This window comes from Rhamphochromis longiceps, linkage group LG11 (genome assembly GCF_057381845.1).
Source record: "Rhamphochromis longiceps isolate RC_006_pf linkage group LG11, R_longiceps_female_GT1.1, whole genome shotgun sequence".
NCBI lineage: Eukaryota > Metazoa > Chordata > Actinopteri > Cichliformes > Cichlidae > Rhamphochromis > Rhamphochromis longiceps.
The window spans coordinates 14,145,210-14,167,177 of NC_140567.1; the positions used below are offsets into that span (position 1 = coordinate 14,145,210).

At 40.2% G+C, this 21,968-nt stretch overlaps 3 protein-coding genes across 3 annotated transcripts; 1 reads left to right on the top strand and 2 right to left on the bottom strand.

The window, feature by feature from the left end:
- Positions 1-111: 111 nt before the first annotated feature.
- On the top strand, positions 112-2,011 carry LOC146658687 (actin-binding Rho-activating protein). Its single transcript, XM_085422410.1, has 2 exons — positions 112-250; positions 601-2,011. The coding sequence occupies exon 2, from the start codon at positions 609-611 to the stop codon at positions 1,101-1,103; it is 495 nt and encodes a 164-aa protein (XP_085278536.1). The 5' UTR covers positions 112-250; positions 601-608; the 3' UTR covers positions 1,104-2,011.
- hint3 (histidine triad nucleotide binding protein 3) lies at positions 1,907-4,830 on the bottom strand. The gene is made up of 5 exons (XM_085422409.1): positions 4,660-4,830; positions 4,042-4,159; positions 3,797-3,866; positions 3,342-3,468; positions 1,907-3,009 (listed from the first exon to the last, which is right to left on the bottom strand). The coding sequence occupies exons 1-5, from the start codon at positions 4,798-4,800 to the stop codon at positions 2,962-2,964; spliced, it is 504 nt and encodes a 167-aa protein (XP_085278535.1). The 5' UTR covers positions 4,801-4,830; the 3' UTR covers positions 1,907-2,961.
- Positions 4,831-9,314: 4,484 nt separating this feature from the next.
- On the bottom strand, positions 9,315-12,133 carry LOC146658689 (TLD domain-containing protein 2-like). The gene is made up of 6 exons (XM_085421722.1): positions 11,999-12,133; positions 11,593-11,745; positions 10,822-10,974; positions 10,615-10,710; positions 10,414-10,487; positions 9,315-10,326 (listed from the first exon to the last, which is right to left on the bottom strand). Exons 1-6 carry the CDS (start codon positions 12,131-12,133, stop codon positions 10,188-10,190), a joined length of 750 nt encoding a protein of 249 aa, XP_085277848.1. The 3' UTR covers positions 9,315-10,187.
- Between the last annotated feature and the right edge of the window lie 9,835 nt (positions 12,134-21,968).

The window sequence follows — 21,968 nt, forward strand, 5'->3', positions numbered from 1 at the left end:
TACATCAGAGCCGTCTTGTAAGACCGCCCCTCCTACTGATTGGCTGTCCGGGTTGTCTCTGCCGTGTCACTGGCTGAAGTTGATGTCCATCACAGTGGTTTTGTCTGGTGACAAAAAGGCATCCATCCGCACTCTTGCCTCTGTCAGCACTGCTGCAGTGTTGTTAAGTTGTATTACTTAGTAACAGTGTAACCAGGATTCTTGCTCTTTGGTCGCAATGAAGCGTAACTGCAGGTGAAGGGAGGATCAGGTCAGTGTGTCACTGTTTATATTTACTACGAGAATCTGAAGGACTGAAAACTTCCAGGTTACTTTACAAAGCTAGATGTTCACTCGTTGTTTTGATAATGATATTATATTAACTGTGGGAAATAAGTAATGTCGTTTTAATGAGCTGTCAGCTGAATTTACGATTTAAGATTGCGGCTGCCAGTCATAACTGATGTGATCATACACACAGCTGGATCACAAGAACAGCTGTGTGAAAAATAAGTAGGTGAGACTTAAAGAATTTGGAAACAATAAAGTAACATTAGGAAGATTAAGATGCTGTATTTCTCTGTTGAGAAATGATTGTATATTCAAATTTGTCTTGAACAGAGTCAAACATGGGAACAAACAGCCAGAGCACCACCGTGGAAACAGAAGAGAACGCCCAAACTCCTGCGGCGTGCATCGTTTCTGTGAAAGGCTTGAAGGAAAACTGGCAGAAATGGTCCAGCGAACACCAGGAGTACCAGAAGCACAATCCCTTCAGTCACAACACCAGACCGAGCACGGTGGTCCCTCCGAGGGGAGGGGATGAGTATGGGAAACCCCTGCAGGGTTCCCTGACAGAGCAACGTGGGAGGGATGCTCACACACACATCAGCAGAGAGGTTCAGGAGCTGTGTGAGGTCATAAGGAGCATTGGGGAGTCGGGGGGCAGCGATGGGAAAGTGATTACTGTAAGATTTGGAAAGCTGTTTGAGCATTATGTGACTATCTCGAATAAACTGGTTGGGATTCTTCTGCGAGCGAGGAAACAGAGACTGGTTGACTTCGAAGGGGAGATGCTGTGGCAGGGGAAGGATGATCACGTAGTTATCACTTTGTTGCAGTGACCACAAATGTTTAGATGCCTTGATTCATTGTGCGTGTAGTACACGCAGGTACACAGGCACTTGATGTGGCAGCTTGTGCAGACAAAGAACATGGGGAAACCACTAAATGTCAGTCAAAATGAGAAAAGGTAACTTCAAACCTGAGCATTTTTTTCCCTCCAGCAGCTTGTTGACGAGGTAAAAGTGGAGCAGTGAGCAGTTGAGATGACATCAGATTTCCTAATGGGACCGAACCGAAGCCAAAGAGAACATGAGGCTGCCTGTGACAGACATAATGATGCTATAGGATGAACTTGACCCGACTTGGCCTGACTGCTTCAACATGTATTTATTTTAAGTGTGCTTTGCAATGACACAATATTGCTACAGTTCCAAATTTTGAAACTAATAGTGCAGCTTTAAAGCAATAAGAACCACATCATAAGGAACTATAGACTGAGTACCAGCTCTTATTGAAAGTATGAAAGTACAGGAATATATTTTTTTTAAACACACAGCATTAATAGATTAACACGGTCTCCTAATTGTATCATAATAAAGATAAGAAACGATGTCTTGTGTGTTAAAGTGTTACTGCAGGTGGGTTAAGAGTGAAACTGAAAAAGGGTCTGTATGTAAACCATACTGAGATACTACAAAGGCACTGAGAAGCAACAGAATACTGTTTATTCTAAATTAAAGCCATTCTTAAAGTGCATACCTTTTGTACAGTACATTTTGTTGTTGTTGGTTTTATTCCAATTACCACTGCAAAGTATAACATAATTTCACAGCACATACTTTCATTCATCTTTCCACATGACATTGAACCCCCCCCAATTGTACTTCACTGCTTGATGAGGTCATTGATAACAAAATAAATTAACATTACTATCAGCATCAGAGGATTACTGAGTGGTTTTCACAAATTGCAAGCTTGATGTAAGAACTCATAGCCAAGATTATCAGTTTATATATGATTGATATCAATAATGCAAACTTTCGGGGGGGGGGGGGGGGGGGTTTCTGCAGTTTCATGTTATAGAGCAGACATACAAGGCATGAAAGCAGCTGTGCAAGACAGGAAATCAAACGGCCTGTGAGAAATCTGAAATCCCAGAACACTCAGTATACAGTGGGTTTTACACTGTATCTTCTGTGCTCTCTCTGTGTCAGTGTGTACAGGGCACTCTAAGTAGCCCATAATGCCTCACAGAAAGTAGCACACTACCGCTGGCCATTACCCACATTGTATAATATCTTGCACTGTGTCAAAGGGAAATTTACAGTCAGTTTAAAAGAAAGAGAGAAAGACGTTTCAGTAATTTGCTGAGATATGCTTGGTATAATATGGACTTATCACAAACATTCATGTCAGTATTTATATTTAGCCAACAATCTAGTACCTTTAATGCAAAAACAAGTAGTGTCCCAAGTGTGTTTGTCTAACTGAGCTCACTATACAGAAATCTAAGAAGGAAGAAGGAAGCAAAGCGTACTGAAGTGTTTCTGTAACAGGATGATAATGAACACACTGTTCTATTTTATAGGAATTCAAAGTTGATTGCTCATTGGTCCCTAAAAGCAATACAATTTTATTAGAGCAGATTTAAATAAATTTACCTATCTTGTCAAAACTCCAGTGTTCCTTACAGCACTTGTTAGGGATTTTAAAAGAGGCTTTAAGGCTTTATGTCTCATACTACTTAGGATATAAAATCTCACGCAGGTATAGCACCTGTTTAAAATACAGTCATTAGTTGTAGACAAACAGTCAGCAAAGTAGTTTCCAGTATGATATCTGCAAGACGCCTGATCTGCAAGTCACCTCAGTGCAGTCAGTCACATATGGCAAGATCCAATGATCCAGATCCAGTGATCAGTTTGTCTCGCCTTTAGAGTTGAGAAGATCAATCAGCTGGTCTGCCTGCAAAACATTAACAAAGGCAGACAGAACAGAAGTCAGACTGTCAGCAATCTTTCTGTGAGACCCTAAAACGTCACCTGGGTGAACTAAGATGATGCCACTAGGAGTTACTGAACTGAATATATTAATGTGTTGACAATGCAAATCTAGAGGGCAGTTCACTGATGCAATCAAGTTACTTAAAACCAGGTTTACACAGCAATGTCCTTATACAGAACAAGTTAGAGACTGACACTGGTCTACATTTTTTCATTTGAAATTTCCATTACCACACAAAAAGTTTAAATAAAGTTTCTACACAGTAACTTGTAGTACTGAAGTACAGGGCTTACTGTGATGAACCAGTAGGAGTTGAGTCTGTAGAAGAGACGTGACATAAAGCCCATTTGACTAGCAGGTGCCAGGACGTGAAGGTGGAGGTGTGTGACAGAACAGAATGGAGGCCAGTGGAAACCAAATCTGCAGACAAAGAAAAGGGTTTAGAAATACTACTTATTTTTTAGTTTTTTTTAACTCATTTTATCTGATATAACAACAAAGCAAACTGTAACTAAGGTTAAGTTAGTCATCAGCAATTAAACTGCATTACAAATGATCTACTATAATTCTGACTAGATTAAGTGCTTGTTCTATTGGTAACTAAAAAACAAAACTGACCGCAAAACGGTGAATATTTGGTGGTCTGGCAACAAAAGATAACTGACTAAAACTGTCTGAAGGTCATACATTCATAACCCACTAATGTAAATTACCATAGAGAGCTGTGAAGTACCAAAATGAAACCCACCTGACATCACTGAGGTCCGTTATGTTGTTTTTTTCCAGGATTTCCTTCCCTTTGTCGACCATCCGCTTCACTGGACATAAACAATAGAAAAAGATGATCCATTTCAAACATTTACAGTTACTTTTTAAAAAATACTTTCCAACCATCCATAGCATTAGTCAGTAATATGTCAGCAATATTGTCTGAGGTGATATAAAATGAAAATCCATGAGCATTACTTAAAAAGTATGCAGTTTAAACTTTACCCAAGGGTACGTGCTCTTTAGTGAGGGATTTACAGTTTCCTACATGTTTGGTTGGGACAACAAGGTAGTGATGGGGGGCTCCAGGTTTGATGTCCCTGAAACATGAGATCTCTTCATCCTGCAGTAATAACACAACATAACACACACACACACACACACACACACACACACACACACACACACACACACACACACACACATTTACACTTTAAACGTGAACGACATTACAGAATGCCTCTAGCATTGGTGCCAAATGCAATTAGTATACTGAATATAATGTAATTTATTGGAGTCTGATTTATATATATATGTATATGTATAAATATATGCTTATTATTCTCTGTATTTTTAATATGAACTTATGCTACGGTTTAACCAACCATCCTTCGGTATCTGTCGGGGGTGAGCCACACCTTTCAACACAGTAAATCAATAACTCTACAGCTATCGGACTAACTAGCTACAATACCACTCAATTACACTCGTATACAGTGAAATTAAACGTTTCTGAATGACTAGTTTTAGAGCTTTTACTTCTTGTAAACGCAGGTATTGACAATTAAAGTGTCTTAGGCTAGCTAGCAACGCATTCGTAATTATTTATTACAGTTTTCTTACACAGTGAAGAAGCTCTGTGCCCATTTCATTGTTTACAATCCTGCAGAAAATACATTTCTTATCATATCCTTCGGCTGGCACATTGCTGCTGCTTTTGGAAATATCAACCCGAGCAGGTTGTGTATCCTGGATTTCGGCCATTGTGCTGTACGGAGCTGTCAACAATCAGGCATGCTGAGTCGATCCAAGAGAACATCGAACGCATCAAGCTCGATCGCTCGTCGATCCTTATTGCAGATGTCAGGGAACAGAATTGTCAGAAGAGGGCGACATATTTTCAGTTTTCTCTGGTGACCGAATCTGTCGCACACTAACAATTGTGTCAAACGCACCTTTGATGTTCTCTGATGAAAACAGAAGGGCCCTCATATGTAACTTTTTATATAAGTTGTATTTTCAGCATTCTCTGGATGGTTGTCTCACAGAAATAAATAAATAAATAAATAAATAAATAAATAAATAATAAAAATAAACCCAACACTTACTGTCAGAGAACAAAACCAGTCAGTTATCTTACTATATGATCCAAATAGAAGGGGGTAACTAAGTAAATGGTAAATGGCCTGTATTTATATAGCGCTTTTCTAGTCCCTAAGGACCCCAAAGCGCTTTACATATCCAGTCATCCACCCATTCACGCACACATTCACTAAGCATTAATTTGCTCAGGCTAGAGAATATTAAAGTGGAAGTGTTGCATTAAAGACTCTGAGGTCTAAAGTCAACAGCACAAAGCTTAACTGAGATAGACGTTAAGTGATGCTATATTGTTAGTCAAGGCTGCAGTGAAACTGCTCCACTTTGTAACTTAAACAAAACTAACCACCTACCAACCCGCCCCTGCATTTACTCATGTGGTTAGCCGTGGTTTTCCCTTACTGTTGGTCTTTCTTAGTTCCTTTCCCCTGTGACACATGCAATGGGTACATATACGTTATGGTCTGTTGTTAGGTGTTTGCAAACAAGTGCGCCTCCTCTGCATTAAACTATGCTGCAAGGCTAAAGACTGTAGTTCAAGGTGTTCAAGGTGATATGAGATGGATTTCTTGAGCAGTCAGGCAAAAATGTGAAAAAAAGTTTTTCTTTGGACTAAATCACATAGTGAGCTGTAGCTTGCCATGATATTATTATACACCGATCAGGCTTAATATCATAACAGATGCATAATGTTGATCATCTCCTCATCACAGCACCTGTTAGTGGGTGGGATATATTACATCCATACTGGCAATGGAAGAAGATGACCTGGTGTTTCTCTTTTCTTTCACAGTGTTGAGCAATGTACTGCTGGGAAAACTTAGTCCATGTGAATGTTACTTTGACACGTACCACCTATTTAATCATTGTTGCAGACCCTTTCCTGGAAATAACATTCCCTGATTGCTGTGGCCTCTTTCAGCAGGGCCTTCCCACAATCTGCCACAAAGCAGAAATGGTTCAAGAATGGTTTGAAGAGCACAACTGGTGGTGGTCAGAGGGCCCGGTGGCGCCAGTATCCGACAGCCTCGCCTCTGTCAGTGTGCCCCAGGGCGGCTGTTGCTACAATGTAGCTTGCCATCACCAGTGTGTGAATGGGTGGATGATTGTGTAAAGCACTTTGGGGTCCTTAGGACCAAGTAAAGCGCTATACAAATACAGACCTTTTACCATTTGACTTGGCCCCCCAAATCCCCCAGATCTCAATCCACTTGCTAGACAACTCGTTCTGCTCCATGGAGGCCCCACCTCATAGCTGACTTCAGTTAACATCTTGGCACAGGTGCTACTCTGGCTGTGATTTCTGGTTGCGGGGGGTCTTGAAAGCCTGTTTGGGCTGGGCTTGATGTATTCTGTGCAACACAATAACAAATTAAAATCATTAGTCATTACTGTATGTACCTTTTAATCATGGCTTCTCATCACAATGCTTTTGTTTAGTTTCTTTGGAACAGAAGCGGCTGATGATTGTAGCGTGGTGATCAGCACAGGTTCTGGGCTCAAAGCCAGGCTCGGGCCTCTCTGTGTGTGTTCTCTGTTTAGTGAATTTAAACTGGCTGTAAGTGTGAATTGTTGTCTATCTCAATGTGTTAGCCCTGCGACAGACTGACAATTATTAGTTATTATGATTTTGTATTTTCGGAGTACTTTTTCTTAATTTCGTACTGACATTTTTTTTAGTTCATTTTATTTTCAGTTAATTTCCAGGGATAGATATTCTAGTTTGAACTGTACTTTTTATTGCTTAAAAATGTTTAGGTTTTTTTTAGTTTTTTTTTTTTTAGTTTTTATTAGTTTCAGTACCAGTTTTAGTTTATTCTTGTTTTCTTTTTTCAAATATTACGATATGGAAGTTTTATGTCAGAGGAAAAATTTGGTCAAACAAGTACAGGTATTACAAAAAAACACATGCTTCTTTAAAACAGTTGACTCACAGGCTTGTAGAGATCCTGACTCACAATAATCAAGCCTAGCAGTGCCTCATCAGGCAAGTTGGAAATGCATTTTACTAAATTAACAGATTATAAAATTAAGGATATTTCCCTTATACTTTTATTTTAGTCAGTTTTCAAAGTCCTACGGAGCCCCCCAGGGCTAAGTTTTAGCCGCATTCTTCAGAGGCTGCCAGCTCGAAGCCGACCGGGAGGTCGAGGCACGATGTGCCGGGAAAGTGGTGTTCCTCCCGGCTGTAGTAGGTCTCAACCTCCCGTTAGCTTCGAGATAGTGGGTGTCAGATCTCCAAAAACGTCGGAGCACTTTTGCAAATATGTGATGTCTTGTTAACCGAGCAGGTATCTGACGTTTACACAACTACATTCACGCCTCAAAATATCTTAAAAGTGTATTTTGTGACCCAGAAAGAGTAATATTACAACTAAGTAGCTGCCGCCATTGTTGGAATTCAACTTTTGCGAGATCTCGCAAAAGTTTTGCGAGATCCCGAGTTTGTTTTGCGACTAAAAATTAAGACGGACTTTTGCGAGATCTCGCAAAAGTCCGTCTTAATTTTTTTTTTCTCCCATGTCCCCTGCGGGGCTCCGTAAAGTCCACAGTTTTTTACAGTTTGTTTGTTTTTTTTTCCAAAAATGTAGAGTGTAGGCCATTGAACCATTTTCCTTCCTGGATGGATTCTCTGTTTAAATATCTGAAGTGCGTTCTTTCGGTATTTACAGCAGGTAAAATAAATATTGAACATGTCAACAGTTTTCTAAGTAAATATGTTTCTTAGAATTTTATTGACATGAAATTCTAACCAGATGTTGGCAACTACGTGAACATACGTATCAGCACACAACACTGGCATGCTTCATATAACTTAACGGAAGGATGAATGAAAAAATGTATCTGCTGCCAGGATGATGATGATGATGAAAGAAGGGTGGACGTTTCGTCAAGACTGATGATCCCGAACACAGAGCCAAGGAGGTTTCAGAGGAATAAAATAAAGCTGGTAAAATAATCCAGCCAATCAGCTGACCTAAATCCAAATGAAATTCTACTGAAAGAACTAAAGGTCAGAGTTCACAGAAGGGGTCCACTGAACCATCAAGACTGTTTGTGTGGAAGAATGGGACAAAATCACACCTCGGCAATGTATGTGACTAGTTTCTCTTTATATAGGATTCATTTTTAAGCTGTAGTCACCAACAAGGCTTTTGCACAAAGGCTTTTGAATAGATTTTTGAAAGTGTGTTCAATACTTTTCCCCATTATTACACATAACGTGTGGATTGGATGGGTTTTGTGTGAATAGCACCTTTACAAATATATTAAATGAGAAAATTGGTGATATGTTCAATACTTTTTTACTTGTTTACACATTTTATCTCAGTGATATGGTGAAAGTTGCTACAGCGAAACATGAAAGCAACTGTAAGAAGGAAGAAAAAACTTTAATGTAGTTCTTCAAAAGAAAGAACAATTAACAAAGGAACAGAGGCAATATCAGACTATCAGTAACATGATATTTTGATGTTATTCGTAACAACTGCTGACTACAGCGACAGTATCAACAGGAAACTTTTTCACAAGAAAAAAGTAGCAGCACCTACACTGCCTGGCAGTCATATATAAACTTTTACTATTTCCTGAAAGTGTATTTAAATAAACAAATAACCAACAACTAGGCAATGTATGTGATATTTTATTCAAAGTGTTTTTCTCTCCAAACAGACAGGCTGGCATTTCACTTACACAAAGCAGAACTTATATTTTACAGTTAAGGTCCCTTCTTCCTCCAGCAGCATGTCTAGCAAACAATCAGCTTTTGTAGTGAAATGTTGCCCTTAAATTATTTCCAGCGCTCCTATTTTGATCCTCACTTACATGGAAAATGTTCAAACCAGCTCAGATCAGCGGTTTTTGTTCATACCAGTGTTACAGTATTTCACAATTAAATAGTTAATAGAATATGAAGACACACTGAATTTAAACACGGATATAAACTTTAAAAAATCATTTTAAAATTGTCATTTTATAAAAATACTTTGATGTAAAAATAAAATAAAAACAGACTCTTTCTTGAATCCCATTACAGTAGCTGCCCCGTCAGCAGGCTTCAAACTGTACAAGAGGAACTCTGAACCATGTGCAGAGACGACAGCAGACGCTTCTTATTAAATACCTTGCTGATGTAACATGCAGTAAAAAATGACATCTACTCAGTTTCAACAGGAAACATAAACCTTTAATGGGATTTCACAAAAAACAGTGGTAGTGCCAGCACTGCCTGACAGTCATAGAAAAACTTTAACCATTTCCTGAACAGTGTATTTAAAAAGACAGAAAATAAACAACTGGGCATGTGTGTGTATTTGATGTTTTCATAAGTACTTTTCTCTCCAAATAGACAAGCTGGTGCTTAATTTACAAAAAAAAAGAATTTTTCATTTTACACTTCAGTTGACTTCTTCCTCAAGCAGCACATCCAGCTTATCCAGCAGCTGTTGTAGTGCAATGTTGTTCAACTTTACTAGTTTGGTCCTTACTAGCAGCCACAGATTTGACTGGGAAACATTAAAACCAGTTAAAATTGTTTGTCCTAACAGTGTTATACCGATTTTAACAATAACTGGTTAATATAATTAACCAGTTATTGTTAATACACACTCACTTAACCAAAGATGCAAACTGTAAAAAAACACATTATTTTATAAATATGCATTGATACAAAAATAAAATAAAAATAAACGTTTTCTTGAACCCTGAATATCATTACAGTAGCTGTAGACTTATCATTCAATGCTGTTTTTTAAAATCCGCAAATGCTCCATCTGCACATCTGAGTGACTAAACGGCACACACGCCTCGCATTGATGTAAAAATAAAAATAAAAATAGACTCTTTCTTGAATCCCATTACAGTGGCTTCCCCGTCAGCAGGCTTCAAACTGTACAAGAGGAACTCTGAACCATGTGCACAGACGACAGCAGACGCTCCATCAGGATACGTACAGTAGTGGCTAAACGACCTACACGCCTTGAAGTCTGGGAGCTCCACACAGAACAACAGGTCCTGCTTTGTTTTTAGCTCGGCTTTTTAGATGTTCACAGTCAATTCTGCACAGTCCAGACCTCCAGGTCTTGTACAATAAAGTCCTCATTTGTGGAGAGAGGTGCATTGTGAAAAGTCGGACTGGAAAAGCTTGAACCACGGTACAGATCAGCATCCAGCCACAGGGCAAAGCCACTCCTAAAGACAGAGAGAACAATAGAACTTTAATATCAGATCTTTGAAAACTCACTGATAGGAAAATAAATAAATAACTGTATAACTTACCCTCCTCCACCGAGCTGCAATGAATCCCAGTTTCCACTCACAAAGTACGAGTTCACCCCACTCCACTTGTATACCTAGATAACAAAGACATAAAAACATCTTAAACTCTGTGCAGATTTCTACAATAAGTGAAATAATTTCATGAAAAATCATCCTGTAAATAGACTAGAGTCAAAACATTAATAAAAGTTCAACTCTTACCTGGAAGTCGGGATTGAAGCTGAACAAGAAGGTTTCTCCAGTACCGTAGCAGTATTTACTGACTCTGAATGGATCTGAAGAAAAAGCCCCAAACACCTGAAAATACACCAAGACACCAGTTTGTTAAAGGAGATGCTGGTAATGGAGGAATCCGTCTCATTTTCTTGGTACAGAAAAGTGCTGGAGACTAAAGAGCAGGATACAAACCTTTTTGTGCATGTCTTTGACCACCAGCAGCACAGGGCTGTCCACCTCAGCCATGTTCCTGTACAGAGTCTTCAGGCTGCTCCCATGGACGGCTGTGCTGTAGACCAGCTGCCATTGATAACCCCGGGTCCTTGCTGGCATGTGAACAGCAAGCTGTTTGACAAAGAGTTGCTCATCAGATCATGTCCTGACAAGACTAATGCGTCACTCCATCTAAAATCAACACTGTTCTTCTGCTTGACTGTCTACAATTTGCATAAAAAACTTTACGGTCTGAGCACAACTTCCAGGCAATGCTGCCGCTTATGTCATAAATAATGACTGTTGTGAAATTTTAGTTGTAAATTTGGAGATGGTGACACAGAAAATCATCTAAACAATTGTACAATTGTTTAGATCATAGGTGTCAAACTCTGGCCCGCGGGCCAGATTTGGCCCGCAGCCTACTTACATTTGGCCCGCGAAGCCATACCAAATTACTATCAGAGCTGGCCTACTGGTATTATACAGCTAATATATATATTGTTTAGTATTAAGCTTTGCTTGTTCCATATTCAGTTTTTCAGCAAAACGTGTTTGAGTCCATAAGAAAAGATTCATTCTTATATCTGGAGGAATAAATATATTTCAATAAATATTAACGTTAGCCCGCGACTTTGTTCCAGTTTTGAATTTTGGCCCACTGTGTATTTGAGTTTGACACCCCTGGTTTAGATGATTGTTTTTGATAGCTGTGATCCACACACATATATATAAATGAGTGTTATTTACTTTTTCTAGGTGATAGTCATCTAGCAGATGACTCTGGTCAGTGAGGACAGGAAGATCATCATCAACTTCCAGCAGGTACTCGGGCTCTTCTACCTCGGAGGCGTCTGAGCTGCACAGACTCTGGCAGCGTTTGGACTCTTTCACTGTGATGATCTGAAGGAGGCAAGCAGAAAAAGTGTCATCATGTTACACTGCTATCCACTGCTCTCCTTTTATTTGTTATTTGGGGAGTTTTTACTGCATTACATATATAAGTTTAATGGCCTTAAGTACAAAGGTTGCAAATCATTTAAACCACAAAACCAGAACTATTGAATGGCAACAAAACTGCAATGCATGGTGACAGAACACATTTGAACCTCCACAGAACCTCCTAACACGAATACATTCAGCAGAGTAATCTTACCTCAACATAAGGCTCCATACAGTCACTGGCGATGTAAAGCACCTTAATATTTTCTGCCAGCCGCTTCATAGCTCCTGATTTCCCTGTCAAGCGCTGCTCTCTGCTGTACCACATGTCTGCTAACCAAACTGCCATGAAGGCAGTTCTTATATACACTGGGTTACTTTCTCTTTCTGTCTGCAGGCTTATTGGTCAGACATTTGAGTAGATGTCTGCTGATTGGTCAGCTCTGACAGTGAATAGTTTCTTTTCTCACTAAACAGGAAAGTGAGGTCTGGTTCTGGGATGTAGAGGGAAAGAGGATGTCCATATATAGACCCTACACCCTCAGGGATAACCACCAAGCTCTGTGATTGCACTTACTGTAAGTCACTAAGGAGGGCTTGCTGTGTAAAAATGCCTGAGTGTAAGAGAGCTTGAGAATATCAACTTTGGAAGACCTTTGTTAATTATTTCCACATTTAGTGGAGCAGGTTGGTGCAAATCTTACTTCCTAGCTTTTAAAGGTGGGGTTGAAAGGCTTGTTGAGGAGCTTGTTGATTGTTGCAACGTGGTGTTCCACAACCAGTATTTTGCTCTGATTTTCTTTTTAATGATACGATGTGGTTTGCACTTCTTCTTCTTGCTGTAGCTTCAGGTCTCTGGTTACCACTGCACAAAGATAATGTAGAGGTGGTCAACTTTGCATTGCCAAAGGTTCAAAAGTCACTTAGACAGACTCAAAAGTAATTGTACAAATGAACGTCACACTGAATCTAATTATTTTTTTTATAAATACTTGGATGAAAATCCTTTACAGTCAATAACTGCCTAATTGTTATGAGTCTTTGATTCAGTGTTTTTCTCTGTTCAAGTTTTGGTTTCAGTATATATATAGTCTTAGTTTCTTTAGTGTTTCTATTTTCTTTGTCTATTTTCCTTTTTATAATTAGCCTCAAGCTCTTTGTTCCTGCTTATAATTTTGTTTACATTTTGTATTTTATGCCTCCCTTGTGTTTCTCCTTCAGTGTCTTTTCTGTTATTTTAAGATAATCTAAGTATTGTATTTCAAAGAAACATGTTGCATTATTGTTTTGTTTTGTTTTTCAAAATTGTCATTCTTCTGTCTCTTGAGGTGGACATTAGGTCTTGTCTTATCACAGAATGATATGCTGGCTGAGTCAGGTAGAAGGAATTTTACTCAGAAATGTGGAAGTGGACTCATACTTAGAGCTGCCAGGAGATGAGGTGGAGGAGGGCCAGATATCAAAGAAAGAAGGTGAGAGTTCAGATGAAGGACACACCAGGTTTTGAGCAGCCTGATCAGAGTCAAAATGATGACGCCCGAAGTCCATTATGGACAAGAAGTAGGGCTGTGAAGTTGTGGGATTTGGTTTCTCAGCTATCATACTGGACACCAGCCTGTGAGGGGAAAAGGAGATCTCCTATCCATGGCAGCCTGCAACATGCATTCTGTTTTAGAGTTCTGACTTTTGAAGGGGCTCTATTCTCCTCCCCCCATCAAGAGATCATTTGTTACTTCGATGGACTGCTTGTCCTGTTTTTATGTTTCATCCTAGAAAATTATCAACGCAATTTCATTATAGCTGAAAGAAAAGTGATAAAGACAGGAGACGTCTAGATTTACATAAATTGCATAAATCAACTGGATAAAAAACGAATCAAACTGTGTGTATTCAACTAAAAAGCTTTCTTTATCTCCTTCGAGATGATATTGTAATGGCTACAATCTTGTGTCTCCTATATTAGACAGTTCCTCTTCTTATGGATGTTAGGCGCTGTCACACTGTCTCTGCTCAGGGTCCTCAAAAGCTGTCCTCCTCTGAGAAAGCTCAGAGGTGTGACCATCCTCCACCTCATCCTCTGACAGCATTAAAAGGTACTAGGTTGTTGAGTCACGTTGTTCGTTTTTCATTTCTGACACTTGTGTTACACAACTATCCAAGCACTATTCCCATTATTTATCCTAATTACTACATTTCAAACAGTATTAATCAACATGTGATTATGAAAGAATAAAAAAATAAACAAAACAAGTGATACGAGCTTCATCAATATAATTGTAGATAATATTTAACCTAAATAAATGGCTCTTGTGATTCAATCATGTAGGTTAAATGCTTATCACAGTGATTCCATTATACACTCCAGTGTAGGCATATATGGTGTATACGAGCATATATGATTACATAGTATATATGTGAGTATATGTCCAGTGTATACAGGTATATATGTCGCAAAAAAATCCACAACAAAATCCAGCTGTCGACTACAAAGGGCACTCAAAGGTTTTGGAAAGGGGAAAATTACTGTGTATTTTGTTAGGGTTGAAAATGATTTTAAAAAGCAGTTTTCATTTTTTTGTGTACACAAGGCAGTGGTTTCATAAATGTGTCTTTAGGGTCAAAAGCTTCGTCTAGCGTTATGAGTTGGCTGACATATTGGGGGTTGACACAGTAGTGTAGAGGAATTTGCAGCATGCTTACATATCACACTTGGGCCATTCTCTGGGCCAACGGAGTCCAAACGAATGTCCTGAACTAGATATTAGAATCAGTAATATTAAATAATAAAGGCTGGGCAGGGAGAGCCTTTATTATGCCTGTCTTTTTGATTCCAGGAAAAAGGAGCAGATAGAAGGCTGACAAGAAGCGGACGTGAACAGAGAGGATTTGTAAGGAAACAGCATGACTGCCACGTTGCTTCTGGAAGAAGATAGCCATAATAATCATTTGCTATTGTCGCAGTACAAAAACTGCAATGAGGGTCATGCTTTGTGTGAAGACAGATGGTTGATTTCACACAGAGGTCCAGCACTGAAACTTGTAATTTCAACTGCCAAAGCAAATTAAATCTTTTAAACGACAGATATTTCTCCAGTACTTCCTTCTGAAAAAATTTGTACACGACAAACTGGTGACCCCAACCTGATTTTTTCAGTTGGAAAGGAGAAAAGGACAACTGGGAAGGCTCCTGATGGAGTTGCTGTCAGACGCCAGAACTAAAGAGACACCTGATTCCGGTCACTGTCACAGAAGGCCTTCAAAGAAACGGCAAGCAGAGCCTGTTTCTATCGAAATCTGCAAATTTGCATACATACCAAATTTAAATGTGAGCAGTGAGTGGTCAAAGTTCTCTCAGTCAAAATGATAAAGTGTTTATATGATATGATACATACTTTATGCATAAAGTTGGAATTACAAGTTTAGGTTATGGTTAACAAGGAAATTGGTTTTAAAAGCAATTTTAAATTGCTAAATCACGTGATCAAACCTGTGTGTGTGTGTGTGTGTGTGTGTGTGTGTGTGTGTGTGTGTGTGTGTGTGTGTGTGTGTGTGTGTGTGTGTGTGTGTGTGTGTGTGTGCGTGAGTGGGTGAGTGAGTTGTGAGAGCTCTCAGTGTAGTTTTTTTCTGGAGCGCATGGGTAAGATTTGTTATTAGTTGTTATCATTTAATACATACAGAGTTACTGTAACTGCTATTTGACTGTATTCTGAGTTTCCTTTACATTTTTGTTTTCTGTTATCAGTTGGCAGCTATAGAACTAACTGGTATTTGATTTATGTTCATTTTGTGTTCTGATTCTTCTATTGATTTGCCATCAGTTGTTATCAGTTAATACCAGTAGAAGTTAACTCATAATTGGTTTTGTATTCTGATTCTCTCTTAAGTTGATCTCTGATATCGGGAAACAGCTAAAAAGTTAACTGTTTTTTGTGTTTTTGCCTGTCTTGGAATATTGATTGGTTTCAATTGATTTTGTTATCAGTCAGTAATCAACTGACAGCTATAGATTTAACTGTATTTGTTTCTGATCCTTTCAGTTGATCTTATTAATAGAGTAGGTGATCTTAAGATTATTTTCTTTTACTGGTTGATGACAAGTAAGTGGTCTTGGGGTTAGTTGTTTTGCTTTTACATTTGATCTTAGCCTGATCTTATAATTGATTTAATTGATAACCATTAACAGTTAATTGCTATTCTGTTTTACTCTAATGGTTTTCTTTGATTGACTCTTATCTGTTTAATATGTAGTTAACTGAGTGAGTCAATTCCTAAATTCATTGTCATGTTTGCTTTGTTTGATTCTGAGATAACTACCATTGAATTGATTGTTAAATTAAATCATGCTTTTGTTTGATTCATTTCTAGTATTGATACAGATTCTTTTTGAGTTAATTCTGAAAGTTGAATCTTGACATTTATGATCTCAACCTTTATTAGTTTAATACAGTTTGTTTGTTTTTGAATTATTTGCCAGCTGGGATGAACAGCTATGATTTTGCTTGCTTCAAATTAGAAACATTAAGTTTGCAGTTTTATTTCAGAATTACTTTTTGTCAAATTGAAATCTGCAGTTTCAGGAAAAGAAAAAGGATTGCTTCGTCAGAGGGACAGAGGGAGACATTTATATACGTGTGTGTGTGTGTGTGTAAATAGACATATATATATGTATATCCTTGATTATATATATATATATATATATATATATATATATATATATATATATATATATATATATATATATATAAATATACACACACACACACACACACACACATATATATATATATATATATATATATATATATATATATATATATATATATATAGTAACCCCGGCGGAAGGGGCTACATGAATAGGATGAGGGACCTATGGATTCTTCGATACCCAACATCCACAATGACAGCGAAACAACTAGTAGCTCAGTGTTCCAACATTCGAAAGAAGGGACTGCTCTCACAGCTAGAGATTGACGAGGTACAACACAAATGCTACGGCAAGGAGGAGTCAGGACGCCAGGTCAGGGGGGAGATATCATCACCCCCACCCGAGATTGGGTACATAGCCCCAAGTGCGATAGGAGAAGGATCGTTGAGTGCGAGAGGAACTGACCTGAAAAATAGGATCATGGCCAAGCTTGAAACCTGGATCCCCCGTAGCCGGTTACCAAGATTACGTGAAGTACCCTCAGAAGGTCTGCTAGATGATGTTAATGCAGCACTACGGGCAATACCTACAACCACGATTACCGACACTAACAAGCTGATCTACAATACGGCAGCAGTGATCAGTGAGATGCTTGGCTACAAGTTGAACAGCCACAAGGGGCAGTACCCTCCATGGAGAAGGAGGCTAGAGGGCAAGATCAAAGTAGCACGGAGGGAGGTTAGCCAACTAACGGAGTTGCAGAAAGGTGCGACAAATAAGGTGCCTAAGAAATACAGCAAGCTGTCCATACCTGAGGCCTTGGAAACTGCCAAGCAAAGACTCACAGCCTTGGCCAGCCGCTTGAGGAGGTACACCAGAGAGATAGAAGGCAGGAGAATAAACCAGCTGTTCTCCACAGAACCAGCAAAGGTGTACTCTCAGTGGCAAGGGAACAATAAGAGAACAGCACCACCAAGGCTGGAGACGGAGCAATACTGGAAGAGCATATGGGAGAAGGATGCAACCCATAACGGCAATGCTCAGTGGCTAGTGGATCTGAGGGCAGACCACAGCGACCTCCCTGAACAGGGTCCAGTAACCATCACAGTGGCAGATATCCAAGAAAGGGTCTCCAGTATGAAGAGTTGGACAGCACCAGGGCCCGACATGGTTCACGCCTACTGGCTGAAGAAGCTGACTGCACTCCACGAGCGTCTGGCAGCACAAATGAACCAGCTGCTAGTTAACGAGAGACACCCGGAATGGCTAACCGAAGGTCGGACGGTCCTGATCCCCAAGGACCCCAAGAAGGGAGCGGTCCCCTCCAACTACCGACCAATAACCTGCCTCAGTACTACATGGAAGCTCCTGTCAGGCATCATATCGGCTAAGATGAACAGGCACATGGGTCAATACATGAGCGGGACACAGAAAGGAATTGGCAAGAATACCAGAGGTGCAAAACACCAGCTACTGGTAGACAGAACAATCAGCCGAGACTGCAAGACCAGACTGACCAACCTGTGCACTGCCTGGATTGATTACAAGAAGGCCTATGACTCAATGCCCCACAGCTGGATACTGGAATGCCTAGAATTGTACAAGATCAATGGGACCCTAAGAGCCTTCATCAGGAACTCAATGGGGATGTGGCGTACAACACTAGAGGCCAACTCCAAGCCCATAGCACAAGTTACCATCAAGTGCGGGATCTACCAAGGAGATGCTCTGTCCCCACTGCTGTTCTGCATAGGCCTGAACCCCCTCAGTGAGATCATTAACAAGACTGGCTACGGATACCGACTACGGAACGGAGCAGTTGTCAGCCACCTCCTGTACATGGATGACATCAAGCTGTATGCCAAGAGTGAACGAGACATCGATTCACTGATCCACACTACCAGGCTATACAGCAATGACATTGGAATGTCGTTCGGACTGGAGAAGTGTAGTCGGATGGTAACAAAGAGAGGGAAGGTAGTCAGAACTGAGGGGACTGAACTACCAGAAGGCAACATTGCAGACATAGAGGACAGTTACAAGTACCTGGGGATCCCGCAGGCAAATGGGAACCATGAAGAGGCCGCTAGAAAGGCTGCAACCACCAAGTACCTGCAGAGGGTCAGGCAAGTCCTGAGGAGTCAGCTGAATGGTAAGAACAAGATCCGGGCCATCAACACATACGCCCTGCCCGTGATCAGGTACCCTGCTGGGGTAATAGGCTGGCCAAAGGAGGAGATAGAAGCCACTGACATAAAGACAAGAAAGCTCCTGACCATGCATGGAGGGTTTCACCCCAAGTCCAGCACCCTGAGGCTGTACGCTAAGCGGAAGGAAGGGGGCCGGGGACTGGTGAGTGTCAGCACCACAGTCCAGGATGAGACAAGGAACATCCAAGAATACATTGGGAAGATGGCCCCAACTGACCGAGTGCTCAGTGAATACCTCAGGCAGCAGAAACCCAAGAAAGAGGAGGGAGACGAGGAACCATCATGGAAGGACAGGCCCCTGCACGGTATGTACCACCGGCAGATAGAGGAGGTGGCTGATATCCAGAAATCCTACCAGTGGCTGGACAAAGCTGGACTGAAAGACAGCACAGAGGCACTAATCATGGCAGCACAAGAACAAGCTCTGAGTACAAGATCCATAGAGGCTGGGGTCTATCACACCAGGCAAGACCCCAGGTGCAGGCTGTGTAAAGATGCCCCAGAGACAATCCAGCACATAACAGCAGGGTGCAAGATGCTAGCAGGCAAGGCATACATGGAACGCCATAACCAAGTGGCCGGCATAGTGTACAGGAACATCTGTGCCGAGTATAACCTAGAAGTCCCGAGGTCAAAATGGGAGATGCCCCCAAGGGTGGTGGAGAATGACCGAGCTAAGATCCTGTGGGACTTCCAGATACAGACGGACAAAATGGTGGTGGCTAACCAACCGGACATAGTGGTGGTAGACAAACAGAAGAAGACGGCCGTAGTGATCGATGTAGCGGTTCCGAATGACAGCATGGAGAAATACCAAGGGCTCAGAGAAGAGCTCGAGAGGATGTGGAGGGTGAAGGTAACGGTGGTCCCCGTGGTAATCGGAGCACTAGGTGCGGTGACTCCCAAGCTAGGCGAGTGGCTCCAGCAGATCCCGGGAATAACATCGGAGATCTCTGTCCAGAAGAGCGCAGTCCTGGGAACAGCTAAGATACTGCGCAGGACCCTCAAGCTCCCAGGCCTCTGGTAGAGGACCCGAGCTTGAAGGATAAACCGCCCGCAGGGGCGTGCTGGGTGTTTTTTTATATATATATATATATATATATATATATATATATATATATATATATATATATATATATATATATGTGTGTATATATATATGTGTGTATATATATATATATATATATATATACACACACATATATATATATACACACACACATATATATATATGTATATATATATATATATATATGTGTGTGTGTATATATATATATATGTGTGTGTATATATATATATATGTGTGTATATATATATATATGTGTGTATATATATATATATATACATATATATATATCCATCAGATTGTTTGTTCCCAGATACCCTTTCTCCAGACCCTGTTAAATCGCAATTGTCATTGAAAAACTCTCTTCACTGGAATATACACACAGAAAATACAGGTAAGTTTTCCACACAAGTAAATGAATCAACAAAATAAGCACCAGAGCTGGGGTTCTAGTAACTGTTACTCATTTAACATTCCTGCAAAGACTGAATCTCAGACACTCCCTTGAGTAGTGGCTTTGAGAGGAATCAGGAAGCCACGAACCTGGCACGAGTCCCACTAAGACACACACACACACAGTAATAGTAGAGAGGCAAGGTGGCGAACACGGACAGGGAAAACAAAGAGAGAAGGTAAGATAGCACAAAGAGGATAGAGAGAGCATGAGACACTCATGATGTAGAGGTCTCAAAAACTCACAAAAACTCATGAATCAAATATGATCAGTGTTGGGTAAGTTACTTTAAATTAGTAACTTAGTTACATTAATAGTTACTCCTATCAAAAGTAACTCAGTTACTTCAAGTTACTTGTTACTTTCAGAGTAACTAGTTACTAGGGAAAGTAACTTTGGTTTTACTCAGAATTCTCTTGTTAATGTGTTGCTTCCGTAACTGGATACCCAGCAAGATTGCCAGTCTTCTAGCTTGCTTACTTGCCACAAGTGCACTGTGCCACCTACCAATAGAAAGGAAAAAATAATGTGCCCATTTCCACGAGAGAAATCCCACGCCTGATTCTATCCTAGCCTGCTTTTTACATCCAACACAAAAACTGCAGTCGTGGTGCTTTCGATTGAGCTCAGAACTCGGAAATTCTGCCTTCTGAATAGGAAGATGTAGGTAACACCAGACTGCAGATGAGCTGCATACAGAGCTGGACTGGGACAAAAAAATCGTCCCGGGCATTTTGACTAGAGACCAGCCCACCATTATAGGAAAAATCATAAAACCTTTGAATGAAAATAAACACTGTTGTGACAGTGATGTACACTGTTCTGATGGTATATATGTATCAATCTATCAATTGTTTGTTGTAAGACTCAGATAATTATTTTTTTAAAAGTGAGACATTTTAAATGAGAATAAGAAAGTATTTCCTTGTGCCCCCCTTTCCCTGTTAATGCCCTACATGCCCCCCTGGCAACACTTTGCTAGACCCGCCCCTGCACAGTTACCAGCTGTCAGCTGCTTAGAAAAGGATCCTGGTGTTATTTGTCTCTCAGAAACAGTTCATAACTTCCCTTCAACTCATTCATGTCACCTAAAAGGTAAACCTGTTTCTCCATCACAGCTCTGATGATTCAGTAAGGACATCTCCTGGTTTCATCTTCATGTTTCCCTCTCATCACATAACCAAACCATATCATGACCAGCAGGTTTACAGCTGTGGCTCCAGCAAACATCAGCTGATACTAGAAATTAATATTAAATAAATTCTAACAACAGCTGATCAAGCTTAAACATGCTGCTGTTGTTTACTGCGACATCCTCTGGTTTCCTCTTTCTGGCGCAAAGTGGGCGATAAATAAACAAGAGAGAAAAGCCGATCAGCTGATCATTGATCAGTTTCATGATTGAAGTAGAAACAGGAGAGGGAGGGAGGGGGGAGAATGAGAGAAGAAGAGGCAGCTGTGCAGCGTAAACACAGAATAACTCCAGCTGTGTGTCTTTGTCATTGTAGCTGAAGTCCGGGACAAACTGTTCCTTTTCACCTCAATAAGAAACGCGTAATATTTTCTCTGAATACGAGACGATTCCGTTTTTTTCGGGACGGTTGGCAACTCTAATAATTAACCTTATGAACAAAATAAAGTTCAACATCAGTAACATAGCACCCACCCAGCTGTATAGAAACTCTGTCATGCTAGCTAGCATGCAGTACGAAAAAGTCAGCATAACGAAAATAAACTCCACCTAAACTTGGTTCATATCTGACTCAGATAGACTGCAGGTCATAACTTCTTACCTGAAGTTCAGTTCAC

Excerpts from the sequence above, each read along its gene's own strand:
- hint3 (XM_085422409.1), bottom strand. The coding sequence starts at position 4,800 with ATGGCCGAAATCCAGGATACACAACCTGCTCGGGTTGATATTTCCAAA. Across the intron at positions 3,469-3,796 it reads ACGGACCTCAGTGATGTCAG|ATTTGGTTTCCACTGGCCTC; the intron begins GTGGGTTTCATT and ends CTTTGTCTGCAG. Across the intron at positions 3,010-3,341 it reads ACTCCTACTGGTTCATCACA|GCAGACCAGCTGATTGATCT; the intron begins GTAAGCCCTGTA and ends AATGTTTTGCAG.
- LOC146658689 (XM_085421722.1), bottom strand. The coding sequence starts at position 12,133 with ATGGCAGTTTGGTTAGCAGACATGTGGTACAGCAGAGAGCAGCGCTTG. Across the intron at positions 11,746-11,998 it reads GTATGGAGCCTTATGTTGAG|ATCATCACAGTGAAAGAGTC; the intron begins GTAAGATTACTC and ends TGCCTCCTTCAG. Across the intron at positions 10,711-10,821 it reads TCAAAGACATGCACAAAAAG|GTGTTTGGGGCTTTTTCTTC; the intron begins GTTTGTATCCTG and ends GTGTATTTTCAG.
- LOC146658687 (XM_085422410.1), top strand. The coding sequence starts at position 609 with ATGGGAACAAACAGCCAGAGCACCACCGTGGAAACAGAAGAGAACGCC.